Below are 17,797 nucleotides of genomic sequence, written 5' to 3'. Positions count from 1 at the left end.
AAAATGTCTTTCATAGTTCAAATGTTTCAGAGGGTGTGGATGATAGGTTCGGGTTTCAAGGTACAAATCTGTTTGCATCATAGTCGTTCAACCCTTTATATTAAAAGGGCACACAATATTCCATTCTTCCTGCTCTTCTAGTTCAGCATTGTAGTATGAAGGCGATTGTCAATCACCTTCATACTACAAAGCTGAACTACAATATAACCCTCGAATATAAAAGGGTTTGATTGTGCGTGCCTCAGCGCCAGACTAGGACATGGCGTAAGGGAGGAGTTGTCCCAAAATACTTGTACAGCTAACTTGTGACTGAAAGCGAATTCAACCATGCAGCAACTGCAAGTCAACACGAGGACAAACACCTGAGGCACGGCAAGGACATTGCTGCCTTGATAGGCTGCTGCTATTTGGTATACAGTAGCATTTTGTTTGGAGAGATGCTAGATTTTTTGTTCTACTTTTTTTAATGAGCTGACATCTGACATCTTCCACACGGTTCTCATCCATCCAAACAAGATGGCGTCTCTAACAGCTTGGCAAGACACTGAACCCCTAACTGCTCCTGATGAGCATGTTGGTGCCTTGCATGGTTTCCTTGTGAATATGTGTGCGTGTCTGTGTGAATGTAATGTGTGAAACATATTTTGGCAAAAATACCATAATTGGGAAAATGGGGGACACATACATGATACAGACGAACACTTGTGCTATACACCTCGCCTCCTTGGGTAAAAAGGAAGCGAGAAATGAGAATAAACTGGGAGGTTAAAGACACTAATGCATGTTAAAGAGCTAATGCAGCTTTTTCAGAGGTGAATCTATTTATTTATTTTTTACTGTAAATCATGCAAAGCTACTCTAGCTCGCTGACAAGGATCTAACCTTTCAAAGGCAACACATTTGCGCTTGCACTTGCAGTGAAGTCTTGAATCTCTCAAACACAACACCACAACCCCCTGCCTCTATTACTGGCATACTAGGTAACCTGGTCCCAGTTGTAATGGGATTTATAATTGGTGTTTAAGAGTTTCACGCAAATATTCTTAAATGAGTGTTTAGTGCAGCCTCTGGCAAATATCTAACTACATGATTAAAGTATACATACAGTAAAGCCTGCCAGAGAGTATTTATATACTGTATTTCATTCTGGAATGTTTACTGTGTACTGTATGTGTTTCCGTGTGGCTAAACGTCACAGAAGGAAAGAGGAGCCGACAAGGCCTCATTGTCATTGTAATTAAGACACAATAGTGGTGTTTTTCCCCCCCAGCTCAAGCAGTCCAGGAACTGAAACGGGCATTTCCTGGAGCGGGCACCAAGCACCATTAATGCAATACTTGATGATGACACAGAGCAACATTTTTGGACAATTATTTTTTAAATATATATTTATCCCACGATTTTGAAACAAATTCTTTCACCAGTGTCAATTATCTAATGTAATTCTGGGCTCTACAATCCCTTTGCCAACCTGGGGAGAGCAAAGGACTGTTTTGATCTAATGCTTCCTTCAATGCATGAGGAGTCCAAGCTGCTTCTTTTCACCTGACAGGGGGAGTTTCCCCGGTTGGATGCGTGGAAAGAACACGTTATTCCAACCAGTTCCTTTCCCCTCCATCAGGGGGAGGCAGTTTTAGAGAACAGAATTACTGCATGTTTTCGTGAAGGTGGAGTGGTGGACAGATGGACACGGGGAGAACATGCAAACTCCACACAGAAAGGCCTGTCGAACTGTTAGTAGTACGTCAGACCAAACACATGCACCCAGTTGAGACAGCCTTATACTAGATGACCTTCTGTTACTTTTAGTAAATTTGCAATTACACTTTTTGAGTAGATTATGATAGTATTTATTTAACCTCTTTCAAGTCAACCTGGCATTTGGGCGATACAGTGTGTGTTCGTGTTTCTTTATGATAAATCAACAAACAAATAAATACAAATTCATGAACATTTCAGAAATGTTCATTAAATGATTGAAATAGCAGCTCTACAAGCTTACAATACATATGGATGCGTTATAGCCTCGCGCTTCGATGCCTTCATGCTGGTATAATTCCAAGGGCCACGTCTTCCACGCACCACTGATTACTGAATGCTCCGTAATGAAATGTCAAGACATGCTGCTGGAAAAGAGGGGGTGAAACTGGCTCGACCTCGTCTTGTATTCCACACAGAGCAGATGGAAATCTATTAACCCCTACCTTTGTGTCGGAATTAGATTTACTTTGATTGGCTAAGCTGAGAGTTCAAAAGTCAAACTGAATGTGGGCAACTTAAATGGCAAAGCCACGGTGGGTTTCCTAATCCTGTGGAGCTCTCTATGTTGGGGGTGGCTTGGATTGAATATGTATTTCTTAGCATAATTGAGAGTAACTCTCTGCCAAGGCTCCTGCGGTTCACACCCACACACTTGATCGCACACTGTGAAAACCACAGCAAAATGGGAAAGCAAAGGGGAGAAAAATCTATTGAATTCTGGACTTAATTGAACTTCAGTTCCTCAATGTTATTCCGGGGCAAATGATAATAGCGGACCTAAAGCCATTGTGTTCTGTACCTATAATAAAAAGCTAAAACTTTGTACATTATATAAAATACTTTGCCTATTATAGGCGGGAACCCCTTTTTGTAACCCTACGGACGGGAACCCCTTTTGGGGTTCTGTACAGTATTCAAAAATTACAAAAATGTGATGCCGCTATATAAAATGTTGAGGTTTTCCAGAAAACTTAGGTCAGGATTTAGAAGCCATTTTTAGAATCGGCCTCAGTCCAAAATGGGTTAATCCATCTGCACAATTTGATTTATAAATAAAAAGTGCAACAAGCAACTCCAACTCTTCAAACCATGAATTATTCAAGGAAAGAGTGTCGTAGTAAACAATAACTTGGTGTAACACACAGACTACGCACACACACACGCACACGCACACACACAAGTTTGAGATCAGACAAACTTTGATTATGAAAACGAGGATGAATAATGTTGGCACTAATACATAATGTCATGGGCCAGATGGTTGCCATGACAAGACAAACAATCACACCACTAGCCCCAGCATGGCACACTATGCTAACCGTGTCACTTTCCACTGGTGCTTTTCACAAGCAGCTCTGCTCAAATGACTTCTTGGGACACTCTGTTGAGAGTGGGGGAGGATCCTAGAGCTAGACAGGCTAGACACAACATTAGCTTTATTCTAATGGTCAAAATGCCTGCAAATGAACCAAAGGGATATTGAGCTTACCCATGGACGCCGACATAGAAAATGACAAAATACCCTTTTGTATTGTCTTGTGTGTTGTGGTCTGGTCTGGTTGATATTTTTAGTTTTGCGTTTACTGCGGTGTATAGGACTCCTGGAAAACGAGATGCTGCATCTCAGGGGCTTATTCATAATAATTTCAATATATGGACAAGTGCGTTACCAGCATGTCTAGATAACCATCACCTAAACTGTAAAAACAAAAAGGCAGTCACCGCTAATGTCAGCCTAATAACTATGGAAGGAAATGGGTGTTGCAGCTATGACTTAGAATGTAACGTCGGGATAAAAAAGTCTAGACAAAGGTTTTGGCTGACTATTTTAAGTTAACTGATATTCAGTGATGACTAAGTGTGCTGCAGACATGTGCTGCATCAATGAAGAATTATGGCTGACGCATAACTGACTCATGATGAAATGTCATAAAACATAGTTGCTAACACCGGTCAAATATCATAAAACACTAGTACGAATACGAAAACATGCAAGCTCCTCCCAGCATGTCAAACATCATATCATAGATAGAGCTGTTCGAAGCATCCAGGTTTTGCAGGTTGGCTTCGGCGATGTAGCTCGTCATAACATGGGCCTCAAAAGTGATGTTAATTTCAAGGCGAGTGAGCAATAGCATAATTATTACATACACAATTTTGATACACCAAAGGAATTGGTTAACTGAACTACATGTACTATTCAGATATTTGAGTCAAGAGTTTTGCAACAGAAAACTAAGTTTGGCTGCAATAATAAACAACAGATGTGAGTGTCACATAGATAGACAACACAAAAGAGTCACTGTTAAACAATAGCACAATAGTAATTTTGTAATTATGACCTGGCAATAGCCTGGCTGACAGCTTATCATGGTTTGTGTAAAAAGAAAACCTCTAGCTATAATTGCAACAGTTTAACATTTTAACTTGATCTGAGGGTTTACATGGTGCTTTATGGGTAGACTCTAGGCCTGTGGAACATATGCAAGAAAGAACACCTTAAAAAGACACGTGTCTCAGTTAGAAAATGTTTGTTTAGCCTAAATTCCTTTACAGTTGACTTTTAAAGATACCCGAGACTACCGATATGGCAGAAATACTACAGCATAGTATAAAAAAAAGAAATAAAGTATGACAAAAGGCAGTCCGTGCATGTCTGAGCTGTTAACTTGACCATGTTTTGGTAGTATTCAGATGACCCAGGTGGTCTGTGATGTACTTGTGTTCGGGAGATTTCCAGCGGAAGTTATAAGACTACATCTATGAAAACATACGTCTGCGTTATAACTTATAATAACACAAACACGTGTTTATATACATTATAACATCCCATAACGGCAACAAAGTTGGCAGCCAGTCACAGTATACATCTTTAATGCAGAGTGAGAGTGAGTGAGAGTCAACAAATCGCACGGCCACTTGTTGAATTCAACAATATTGCAAGAAGCAGCACTGATTTTACAACATGGAAGTCATGTGGCATGTTGTGTCAAAGTCAACTGTGCAGTCACTGTAGTGTGTAGACGTTTACCTGCATGGGTGATGATGGGTAGATATCGTCACCTGTGGAGTCCACCAGGTCTTCCTCATCCAGGGTGGCTCTCTTGTACGTAGACATCTGAAAAGTCAAATGCAGAATAGAATCCCTCAGTGCTTCCATGCTCCGCCAAAACCCTCTCCTCTCCCACTGATGTGTGTGTGTGAGAGGGAGCCCAGTCCGTGTGTGCCTGTTTGTGTGTGATGTCTATTCGTCAGGAGCCTGTAAGCCTGAAATCCATCAGGATTCCTCAGTTCCTCATGTGGAGTCGCCAAAACCAGTCCAGCTCGCTGGCCAGGTATAAAGTATATCCTCCTCACGCCTTTCAAATGCAAGACACTTGCACTTCAGTCTTGCCTGCCTCAACCACAAGAACACCCTCCACAAACCCCCATTGCCACCAGCAGATACCCCCGGGGGCTAAGCTCACGGTACGGTTAACCCACCCTGAATGTTGTATTTCAAATGGACTCTTCTTGACCCGTCCTTTTTTTAACCAGCCTCACAGTCACAGCTCTCCTCTGGCAAACTCTTTCCCTGAACTTCCCATTCGGCCCGGACTATCCAAACATGAAACAGGCAGACAGAAAGACGGAACTTGTGAAAAACAGGAAGGAGCACTGATTTCTCGACTTACGTGACTGAGATTGTGTGTGTGTACGGGAGGACTGTGTGCTGCATTCCACAGGGTGGTTTCATTTAGATTCAGGGAGGCAACCTTCCCTGGTATAGGCCACTCCCACTGGAGGAGGAGTAAGTAGACTCCCCCCCCCAACCAGGACATGCTTGTTTTTGTTGCCCATGGCAACCGTTACCTGATAGTCATGACATGACAGTCGATTGTTCTTCACCCCGTTTAACCCATCACCCACAGGGTCATTGAAAAGCTGTCCATATAGTCCATACACTGCACTTAGCAGCAGTTCTCTCCCACTACTACCCATGTAGTAAACTAAATGGTGAACTCAATGGCCAAAAACAAAACAATTACAGTGTTTTATTTCTGACACTTCAACGGGTTGCTGTTAGTGCCAGATCATGTCATATGTGTATGTGTGTGTGTGTGTGTGTTCGTCCACCGTCTGAAAAGCTAATCTCCGGCGCCGTTGGACCGACAGGCGTGAAACTGTGCACGCACACTCCCTACCAGTTGTCAAACATTTTCACATTGCCCTATTATAGCGCCACCAGCAGGCAGACTTTAGCAAAACACATTTTTGGCTATTACTTTTTCCAAACATCATGCAAATCAGTACACATCATCTCTATAGTCATGTGATCAAGACGGATCTGTCCGATTTGTCATATTCCATCCTGATTAGCCAAGATTGGCTCCCAAAGTTTGCAGGAGTGGTTGAACAAAATGCCTCAAATTATGAATGCTGCATGCGATTGCCGTGAAACTTTGCACACACATTCCCACTATACGCCAAGTAAGAAATTCTACCCTACATGTTTCAAAATCAGCCTCATGGCCTCAAGCACTATAACAGGCCGCTTTGCATTTTTACCTATAACTGGACCGATCAGCGTGATCACTCCCTAGAGATCACACACTCCCTAGAGGTCAAGGAAAAACCTCTGCCATGCATTTCTCACATTGGCCTGTTATATTAACGCCACCAGGAGCCCAATCTTTGCAAAACAAAATCTCTGTAGTCATGTAATCAAGTCGGATCTGGCATTTAAAGTTTGCAGGAGTGCCTATTAGTTTGTAATAAAATGCCTCAAATCATGAACGTCCGATTGGTGTGAACCTTTGCACACACATTCCCACTAGGCTAATGAAGAAATGCCACCCTTTTCAAATTGGCAAATTATAACATCACCAGCAGGCCGGTTTTTGCTAAACACTTTTTTTTTAATTGCGAACGCAGTGAGCCACTTACTATGACAGCAAGGGCTGAATGTCTGTGTGTGTGTCACGCTGTTACACCACCCGCCCGCCACCAGAGGGCGCAGCTGTAGCACACACACACACACACACACAGGGCGCAGCTGTAGCACACACACACACACACACACACACACACACACACAACCACACACACACGAGCTACGTTCCCTTCCCGCGTTTGCGCGTCTTACTTGTATATATTATTCCTACAGTTTGTCCAAACATCACGCAAATCAGTACACGCTCTACAGTCATGTGATCAAGACGGATCCGTCATATATATTTCCAGTTCCATCCTGATTGGCCAAGATTGCCATTTAAAGTGTTCATGTCTGTGCAATAACTTCATCAACAGATTCCACTTAACTCTATAATGACTGAATTCCGAACATTGCTGTCCCACAATAAGCTACCTGACCCGAGTTATTTTTTCATTTTACGGTGCTTTATGAGATATTTTGGACACAATTTGTGCAAGGAGAAATCTATGGATGCAAGTAGGAAGGTAAAATGCCCAAAGCTAGGTACAAATTGTTAAATTGGGGGAAATGAAACTTATGTCAAGCGCTGTTAATATGCAGAATGCATAATAAATGTATACACACATAAAATTACAACAAACGGCCCAGGCCGTAGCGTAACGGTCTGGGCACCGGACTGGTGATCCAGTCGCGGTGTGCCGCGGGTTCGACTCCCGGACCCGACACGGCCTTTACCGCATGTCATCCCCCCATCTCTCTCCCGTTTCCTGTCAGCCTACTTTCTATCCCTTAAAAAAAATCAATAAAGGCGTAAGCCGCAAAAAAATATCTTAAAAAAAAAAAAAAAAATTACAACAAATATTGAATAAGCATCTTCGGTCTTCTGTCTATTTAACGGAATCCACTACCACTACCCAAACAAACAATTCATCCGTTTTAAAGTCATTTTAAAGTCATAAATGACACAATGTGTGGCATATTACTGCCTCTCCATTGTTCTGGATGTATAATAGACCGGCTAGCAGCCAAAAGCAGAGACTCCTGTGAAAACCTGTTTTTAGTCAGTGATAGCCGGCCCTAAGTAATATGAACAGTTACCACTAGTCCACCCCAAAGACGATATCAAGGGGGGGGTGGGGTGCCACTGTTGGCTTTAGACTTAGCTTTAAAACAAAGAAAATCATTCAAACAACCACACCCCTTTAAGTATTTGGAACGCTAAGATTCAGGCCCGACCTGAAACCTGCCAATTCACATGAACACCATGAGATGAGGCAGATTGGACAAAGGCACTGGCAGAGGATAGAGTATGGAGTATGAGGACCTTATGGGAAAAATGATAGATAGATAGATAGATAGATAGATAGATAGATAGATAGATAGATAGATAGATAGATAGATAGATAGATAGATAGATAGATAGATAGATAGATAGATAGATAGATAGATAGATAGATAGATAGATAGATAGATAGATAGATAGATAGAGCGAGAACTATCTTCTATTTGGGACAGGAAATGTTTGTAGGACACTTTCCATTACATAAACACCTACAAGTGACCTACAGCTGTAAGCACAGGCTAACGGCTATAACAATAACAGACTGACCTGGGCTATCTTTCAGACGGTAGTAATATCTGTGTCTTTTGTCACTTTTCCTCTCTCTCTCTCTCCCTTTCTGTCTTTCTCACACACACACACACACACACACACACACACACACACACACACACACACACACACACACACACACACAGAGCATTTTATCATTATACTGTAACCTAGATTCTTTCAAATCAGTCCATTAAAAGATTGCAACTCCTCCTCTCAGACAAAGAAACTGTATGAAACCCGAAACCAAAACATTTCGGTAGGATACTGTATGGTACATACATATGGACATAACATTGTCATTGTGTTTGTGATATAGCCCTTGTTTAGATCGCCGCAGCAAGTTCCCTCTATTTTCTAATTAGGTTAGAAGAACTGAGGCTTGAACAGAAAATAAATTAAAGCGAAATTTGACTTCAACCTACAGAGTTCGTTACGTGATAAACCTCTGCCGTCGTTACGAAGTGAGTATGTGTTAATAATAACAGAATCAGATTATACCACGGTACCACGCGGTATGCATCTGATCACAGAACACAAAGTAATAAATAGCGTAATTTACTGGCACAGTGGCACACAGACATTCCTGAGCACGCACTCATGTTTAGGCACTTTCTTGGCAGTTGGCACCGATGTTTGTGCAGGCACACACGTCGCCTTGTCTTCGTGGTGCAAACGTGTGGCGGGTCATAAAGTGACAGCAGACGCTTCCTTTTTCCGGCAGGTGACACGCAATGACTAACATCAGCCGTATGTTGGGGTTTGGGTCATAGTTTCAATAGGTTTATATGTTTTGTAGCTCGCACTGTGGGTCACAACTTTTGCCTTTGTAACCACGGAGGGAAGGATATATTATACATAATATATGAATTACAGTGCTTTAATTGGTGCATTAGTAATAGTTAATAGCCTTAGTGGTAGTAGTGTTTGGTTTACTGCAGTTTGTTTAGTTTATCCTCCTTGGATCACCAGATGGGTTGCGTTTAGAGTGAGCTTGTAGCAGATAAGTTGCTTCTACTTTACTGCGATTGTCTAATGCTATGTCCAGACGAGGATATATTCTGCGTTACCCGGGCAATATGCCCATAATATACATGATGAAGTATGCTCCTCTACACCAGGCTGTGTTGGCTACCCAGGGCCCCAAACTTTGGAAGTCAAATGATAGCCAAGAAGAAAGGAATATGAATAATTTGACTTGATACAACTTGATCACAGGTCCCAAGAGATAATGTATAGTGCAAGGTTTGGGAGTTGTAACAAAAAGTGTGTTTTGAATAAACTAAAACGTACAAATTGGCAGGACCCATATGGGGAGTTGCACCACTCAGTTCACACAGGTGTGATTTTTTTTATATTACTCCTCCAGATTCTGTCCAGAAATCCCACAAATCGTTACACACCATCTCTATAGTCATGTGTGGATCTGCCTGATATTTTCTTTTTCATCCTATTGGCTTTCAAAGTTTGCAGGATTGGCCGGTTTTGAACAAAAAGCCTTAAATCATGAATGCAGCATGCAATTTACGTGAAATCTTTCACAGACTTTCCTACTAGACTGAGGAATATATCCCACCGTTTTCACATTGGCCTGTTATAGCACCACCAACAGGTGGATTTTTGCAAACACGTTTTCGGAAAACAAAATGCCTCAAATCATCCAATTTGCATCCAAGGCGTAAGAAGAAATGGCACCCTTTTCACTATTGGCGCTACTACTATTGTAGCGCCAACAGGAGGCCACAACCTGACCTGCCCTGTTGGAGACCTTTGCCCCGAGGGGCACTTTTTCTAGTTCAATATGAAAAGCTTGGGGCAGAGGTTCTTCCTACTCTGAGTGTACTGTATGTGCAAAGTTTCACGCCGTTCGGTCCATGGTGCCGGAGATTAGCTCTTCACAAACTAAAATGCAGACGCACAACGTACAGGGTCAAAAAATTATCTCAGGCCTTTGGCCATCTGGCCAGGTGGAGATAGGCTCAACTTATATAATTTAGATAGCATTTGTATGTAAACATAGCACTCTATAGTGTATACTCATAGCTTTACTGTACAGATATTCTACTGTTGGACAGATGCTAGGTTCTTACTTCTTGATAACTATTTTTTATGTATTTGATGTGTTTTTCTTGCTTACTGTTAAGTCGTTATGGATTAAATGCCTAAATTGTAAGTTTCCATTTAATAGTGAAGACTAAGAGCCTGCTTTGTGACACACCTCCCACATCTCTCCCACAGTGTGTGTGAAGATGTGCTCTCACACAGTTGATGGCTGAAGGGTCAGTTTTCCACAGTCCCCTAGCGAGGCTGTAAACCACAAGCATGCGTCAGTAATTCGTCACTGATCCTGCAAAGCAGACGATTATTTGTGGACTGGACGCAGGGGCTTTCTCCAAGAATAACTGGAGTACGTTTGCGCAATGGATTGGCACCCAGTATGTACAGTATACTGTACGTGAATGGAGACAGAAATAACAAAGATTGAGGAAGAAAGAGACTGAATCTCAAGGTCGTTCGGCAGTGATATCTTTCACAGGATAGCCAAAGGAAGGAATAAGCTCGGTCAGTTGCCGTGAAACCACATTCACCACACCAATAGCACACTGGTTGCGTGGGTGCACTTGTGGCCATTTGTCGCTTAGGTTGCTTGGATTGATATTTAGATATTTCATATGCATTTGGTCAAACAAGCCCACTCCATATTAGTTTTTCTGGCTTTTGCACATACAATAGCAAACTGCTGCCGAGCTCAGGAATCAAGCATCAAAGCCTATGTGGTACGCGCCTTAATCACTTGGACAACTGTGTTACCATTCAATAGAAGGACAATGTCATTATAGATCGCAGTTTACTATGAAAACCTGCATCTCCTGTCAGTCAGTCACGGCTCCATATGGTCAGGAGGTCAATACAGAATTAATTCCATAAGTTGATCTGACCTCATCAAACCCTGCAGTAGTGTACACTCAAGACAAGCTCCATATATATAAGTACTGTGTGCCGTCTTGTCCATCATAGTGATTGGATGGTACACGAGGTCCTGCTCAGGTGCTGGCACGATATATTGGGAGTTTCAATTATTGTTCGACTACTGTAGCTCGTCAATAAGTCTCCCCATATCAGTGCAACAACTGCTGCATATACAGAATCAAAATGCGACTTTTGGAATGATGAAATTTAATACCAAACCAAGATGTAGCACCAAATCCTTTTTGAACATAAACTGTTAAACTGCCAGGTTTTTTTTTTACACTTTACTAGTACATAAGACATTCTTTCTGTCAGAGGCCATCAGACTGCCTAGGTTGACTGGTTGAGGGCCACAGATAAAGAGAGAGCTGTCTGAGACCACAGCTACTGATCATTGCATTGACGTCGTCAACAGAGCCCTGGCAATGTCTTCTTCCATCCAGAGTCAAAAGATGTTTCCTGTAGAGAGAACTCCCTGATAACAAAGGGTAGAACAAAAGGGCAACTTTCTCAGGAAAACGATTTGCCGTGTATTTTGTATATATTGCTTTTATGTGGCTTTACTGTGGTTTCAGTAGCTAAATCTTCTGACTGGCACATTCTCCAGGGTCCTGTTGAGACGTACTGTACAGGACAAGTCTTTTTTTTCCTGTGAAACCTTCTAAAGCCCTAATGTGCTTACGAGTAATTGCTCGTTAAAACAATCGGCGCTGTCATTTTGTCCGAGTGAGAGAGCATGTCTTACTTTGTGTCACTTTTCGGTAATTCAATCAGTTCCACCTAGCCTGACACACTGAATTTTCATTTAGTTTCACTTCATTATTGAATTGCCAGGAAATCTTTTTTTTAATGCTAGCGATTCAGGGCTGGAGCCAGGCTGAGTTCCACCTGCTTGTTTGATGTATTGAGCTGAGGCACAGGTACCAGCATATGACCTTCATACTGCTGTTTATGGCCCACTGCCATTCGCAAGCTTACACCTGGATAATGATTAACCATAATGGAAACAATGTATGACAGTCTAAACATGTCCACTTCCATGTAATGTTATTATTAAACGGGCCAGTCCATCACTCAAGCATGAAAGAAAAAAAGTGTCTGTCCAAACATATGTAGGATCATTTTAACAATTTCATGAACACAGTGCCACTGAGAAAATGTATTCCATAGTCTATTGAGGTGACGTGGCAATTAACAGATGTTTTTGTAACAAAATGTCTGCTTGTGATGTTTCATATTCCTGTCTAGACCTGTAGACCAACCGATTAATTAGTGTGTTGCAAGCCATGCTTAAGAAGAAATGAAGACCAAGACATGATTTAGGCTTAACACTATTTCTACTACAAGGTTAGCATAAAAAGGTAAAGGTTTGCTTATTTCTCAATCACACACGCAAGTTGAATGCAGGCAATCGTATAAACTTTACTGTGTTATTGGAGTGTTCAAATTAAATTAGTTGTGGCACTATATATGCATATTATCCATTATCCAATAATAAGATGCATTATCCTTTTTCGATACTTTATGCTTCTACTCCACTGCATCTCAGAGGCAAATACCGGTATTGTACATTTTACTCCACTAATTATTTGATCGTTTTAGGGTTACTTTGCAGATTTAAATTAATACAAAACATTGGCCTATAGCCTATTAACCACTCAAGTAGGCCTACTATTTTATACTTCCGATATTCTGAAATAGTGCAGATCTAAAAAGCACAAAAACACATCAACGCATTGTTGTGAGCTTGTAGATCTGCTATTTTCGAAATAACTTTGACAATTTCAAAATTAGATATTGAATATTCTCTCATTTCAAACCTTTGACACTAACCAAACAAAATGAAAGAAGAAGGTTGACCCAGGCTTTATCCAATTTTGATTCTGGAAAGTTATGAAAATTCGTGCACATTTCCTATAAAATGTATAATTTGCATATTTAAATGTAGAATGTCAGAACACATGTAATAGGCGCAGGCGTGTGCGGCAAGGCCGGCAATAAGTTGAAGCAATAAATTGAAGCAATACGTTGAAGCAATAAGTTGAAGCAAAAAGTTGAAGCAAAAAGTTGAAGCAATAAGTTGAAGCAATACGTTGAAGCAATAAGTTGAAGTTTCCCTTCAACTTATTGTTTATGGTATGCTATCCACAACTTTTGAAGTAGAATTTTGTTTTCCAAATGAGCATAACAACATCAGCAGCCCATTATAAAATATATGCCAGCGACCCCCATAAGAGAAGATTTTTACACAGTGATTCTCAACCCATTTAATTTCAAGTACCAGTTTGACATGCATTAGTATACAGACCCCCATTTAATGGCATTTCTATCTCTGGGACCCCCAATTCATATTGTAAAATCAATGTTAATTTAACTCTGATGGTCCATTTGGTTCCATTTGTACACTCTCAGAGTTACAGACCCATAAGGGTCCATTTGGTTCCAAACTATAATTTAGCTGGGGACCCCCTGGAACTCCCTCAAGGACCCCTGGGGGACCTCACTTTGGGAACCACTGGTTTAGGCTACTGGTGTAGTGTGCTGACTTGTGTTTTGTTTTGTTCATTATTGTTAAATTCAGTGTTGACGTGTAGGGGCTATTTAGGAAAATAAGAAACAAACTGCGTTCCTTATTGGTTCAATAAGGGACGCATCATTTAATTCTCAAATAAGGGACGATTCTGTATTTTAAGGGACGGGTGGCAACCCAACCTACAAATCATTGTCTTCATGTATGTAATCAACTGGGAAAGTTTAATGGTGATAACCATTTTTTTCCATCCTATTCACATCATATAGGTGAAAATAACATGTGTGATAAATATGAAAACGCTACTCCTGTGGAGGGGTTATATGTCGCCTAGTAATTAAACAGTGCGTGATGAGCACGTTGAATCATGCTGCAGTAGCCTATGCTGTAGCCTGTAGTAGGGCTACTTAACAAAAAATGAATGAAACGTTATACCAAGTAAGTAGAACATAATTATCTCTCTAACTTCAGTCAAACCCGGGCATGAATGGCAATTAATGCGATTAATAGCCGACAATTCCCGACCGTTATTTGACGCTCATGACTTTTCAGCTTTCTTGGCAGTGCAAATGTTGTGGAAAGGGTCGAGAGTTTATACTGCCTATGTATTAGCCAATATGTATCAATCGGTATCAATGTATGTTATTAAGCCTAACGAGCCGAGCAACAACTCCTACTGCTCGCAAAGGCAAAACAAACGTTGTTATGCTACAGAATAAACAGAAATCATTCTTACCATATTAGATGATCCGCCACTGTTGTCGCTTTAATGCGTTCTCCTCGAGCAGCTGACGTGCGACGTGCGTATACTACCACCTTCTCTGCAAATATTGATTTCCCAGAAAGACCATTAAATGTGTTGACCAATGGCTGAGAATGCCTGGCCTGGGCCGACCAATGAAATACAAGACGTGGGCGGATCGGACTCTAAAAACCATAATAGTCCTTTTCTGAACCAAGATATCTTCTGAATCTGAACTCTCCCTCTCTTTCGGTGTGTGTGTGTGTGTGTGTGTGTGTGTGTGTGTGTGTGTGTGTGTGTGTGTGTGTGTGTGTGTGTGTGTGTGTGTGTGTGTGTGTGTGTGTTATTTATTGTAGTTAACATATTTCAGTCTATTTGTCAAAGCTATAATCTCTCAAAACATGTATTATTAATTTTGATCGATCGGGTTACCAGGGTGCACAGCCATACATAGGCCTACATTGGTCTGACAGCGACCTCTAACGGATACAACAGTTAATAACACAAATTAAATAAATCAGTTGCAGTTGTCTACTAGCAATCTTGTGAATGTGAGTATGTAACTAATTTATGGATTCATACTGCAGATTAATTTAGAAAGCATATTATACCATCATGGTTCCTCTGAATGAGGCAGCAGTCTGACTCTGACAGCGACTCGCGGCGGGATAAAATCCTGCTAGCCCCACACCTAGCTGGCTGCGTGTCATTCTCATGGTCACTCCTCAACCTCTTCCTTGTTTCCTGCTAGGTTTCCTGTCATATGATCTCCACGCTGTGCTATCAAATGCAGAGACCCCCCCCCTCCCCCCTCCCCCTCCCTCTGAATCCAAAGGGTAACAGGAGAAGTCAAGTATTATTGCTGCCTGCCAGATATCTAACTGATGACTAATAAATTAATTGTCTCATTAGTGGTACATGATAAATTGGCTTTTATCATACATTTGTAGAGGCCTGCCCTATAGACTCACGATTTTAAGAAAGTTTATCATTAGCCTACCTTTGAGATGTTCAATCATAAGTCATCATTTTGAGAAAGTTATTACTTTCAGAAACGAATTAAATAGTTATTTTGCGAAATTGTCTTTTAATTTTAACAGAGTTTTGAGATCATTTCGAAATAGGCCTACTTTCAGTATTTTATTTATTTAGATAAAGTCCAGAACGAATAATTATTGAAGTTTCTCGTCCTTTTGAGGATTTTCAGATAGAGGTACATTTTAGATAGGCTACCATCTCAGACTCAAATTTGAGGTCACTATTTCGATGTAAGGATTCTCACTATTAACAATAGGGAAGTGGTGATGTGTCTTTTATTACAGGGCTCTGTGGATTAATTCACTGGTCAACTAAGTCCTCTTTCAGGCAACGTACCCGTTCCAGCTCCCTCTTAACAGAGCGTTGAGTGTCGCTGTCGTCTGGCCGTTGCTTTAGTGTCCTCATGTCTCCGCTGTCATGAACTTTCACCTCAGCCTTTGCTGAGAGCACATTGCTGTGGTCCACAATGTCAATGCACTGTTGCTTCTTGTCTGGTACTGACTCACTGACATTGGGGCCTTCCTTACAGAACATATCTAATACTGATAATTCAGTCTTGCGTTTGAGTTTCCGCTCATTCGTTTTCTGATCTGCTCTGTATCCATGCACAAGAACCCTTATGGCATTAATGACTTCTGCATCAAAAGTACCCTCCAGAGGCCATGGTCTGTCAATGTCCGGCCAACGCTCGTTAAATTTCTTTGAAATCTTAAAAATATCCTTGCATGAAACTGAATATTTCTCTTGGACAATGTCCACTGGGATTATCCCTGCGTCCATCGTATCTACTAAATAGTAAATAGTCTAGACACTAAACACTAAACTTTCACACAGTCACACTGTGACACACTCATGCTGTGTCTCCTCTCACTCAGTCACAGACACGCATACTCATTTGCATACTGTCCCCACAGAATGAGTAGAAACTCACTTCAAGGAAAACATTCAATACTGTTTCTCTCACACCATCCACACAGGAAAGTGTAAAATAAAGAAATTAGAAAACTATTGACAGTGACAATCTGCAACTCAAAAAAAAAGAAACATAGAAATGCCTCTATTTTATTTTTAGACTAGCAAGTCAAGTCACTGACTGAGGGAAGAGATTGACCCCCCCCTACATGCACTCCACACAGGCGTCAAATGCACTCAATCACTCCCTCATTTACATCTGCAACTGTTTTGTCCCAGAATCAAATTACCCATGCAGGCTATATTGTTTTTGACTAAAATAAAAACCTGTAGGCTTAACAATCCAAATTAACCTATACCTAATTTTACAAAGGATATGAAATATCCTAAATGTGATAATTTACAATGAGAAATATATTCTCATTTACCTCCTAAATTTAGCTTGGACCTTCTAATTTTATCTTGGACCCCAAATTAAAGCCAATTTAATTTCAAACCTGAATTAAACCCCCAATTTAATATCAATATTACTCCCTCCTCTGAAACATGTTCCACATGTTACAGAAATACCTAAAAGAAAAAACAATACAACGGCCAGCCCAAATAATAATACCCAAGCCTAAAGCATCTAGCACACCATGTCGCAGAGACAAAGAAAGGTCTCCCCTGCGTGTGTATGTGTGAGTCTCCCAGAAGAGAAACACACAGACGCACCCTGTCCCTCTATACCATATAGCAAGAGCGAATACATGAATTAAATGCCAGATCACTCCCAAAAACGTGTAAGTCACCGGACCGCACAATCAAAATAGCAACAAAATACTTAATCGAGAATTATTTGGCATTCAACCATAACTCACAAAGATGCACCATACCAGCACAGACTCATAGACAGACAAATGAACGAAGCACATACACGCACAACCATACCATGCATAGGCTACACTAGCATTTAACTCCTAAACTCTGTCAACTCCCTAACAGAAGCAGACTCCAATAACCTAATCACTAACCTAATCAATAACCTGCCTATAGCGTCCAGATGTAGCCTACACTATGGTCCTAACACGTACGCTTAACACAAGAATGATAAGCCTATTCCATCCTCCTAACTACAGTCCTGGGTTCCATCCAAAGTCACGTCAAAAGCAAATAAAGAAATAAAAAAATCCACAGATACGCAGGTCCGTTTTGCGTGGCTTAAAAAGTCTTCACCAACACTCCTCCAACGTCGGGGCGCAATTTATGATGTGTCTTTTATTACAGGGCTCTGTGGATTAATTCACCTAATTCCTTTGTTGAAGTTGCTGTTGAAAT

General features: G+C 41.1%; 1 protein-coding gene across 5 annotated transcripts in view; it reads right to left on the bottom strand.

Moving 5' to 3' along the window:
• The window catches only part of ece1 (endothelin converting enzyme 1), a 35,525-nt gene extending 20,307 nt beyond the window's left edge, over nucleotides 1-15,218 (bottom strand). For 2 of the 5 annotated variants that reach the window (XM_083770545.1, XM_083770546.1), the window contains exon 1: nucleotides 4,793-5,463. In XM_083770545.1, coding sequence (XP_083626671.1) covers nucleotides 4,793-4,921 — 129 coding nt within the window. In that variant the 5' untranslated portion in view covers nucleotides 4,922-5,463. Of the gene's footprint in view, nucleotides 1-4,792; nucleotides 5,475-14,524; nucleotides 14,610-15,141 lie in introns of those variants that run through there. The other 3 variants (XM_083770547.1, XM_083770548.1, XM_083770549.1) reach the window with 3 other exon arrangements.
• Nucleotides 15,219-17,797: the final 2,579 nt, after the last annotated feature.

Source organism: Protomyctophum parallelum (assembly GCF_964188405.1).
Source record: "Protomyctophum parallelum genome assembly, chromosome: 8".
NCBI lineage: Eukaryota > Metazoa > Chordata > Actinopteri > Myctophiformes > Myctophidae > Protomyctophum > Protomyctophum parallelum.
Note: the sequence above shows the minus strand (reverse complement) of the source record. Positions and strands in the feature narration are given on the sequence as shown.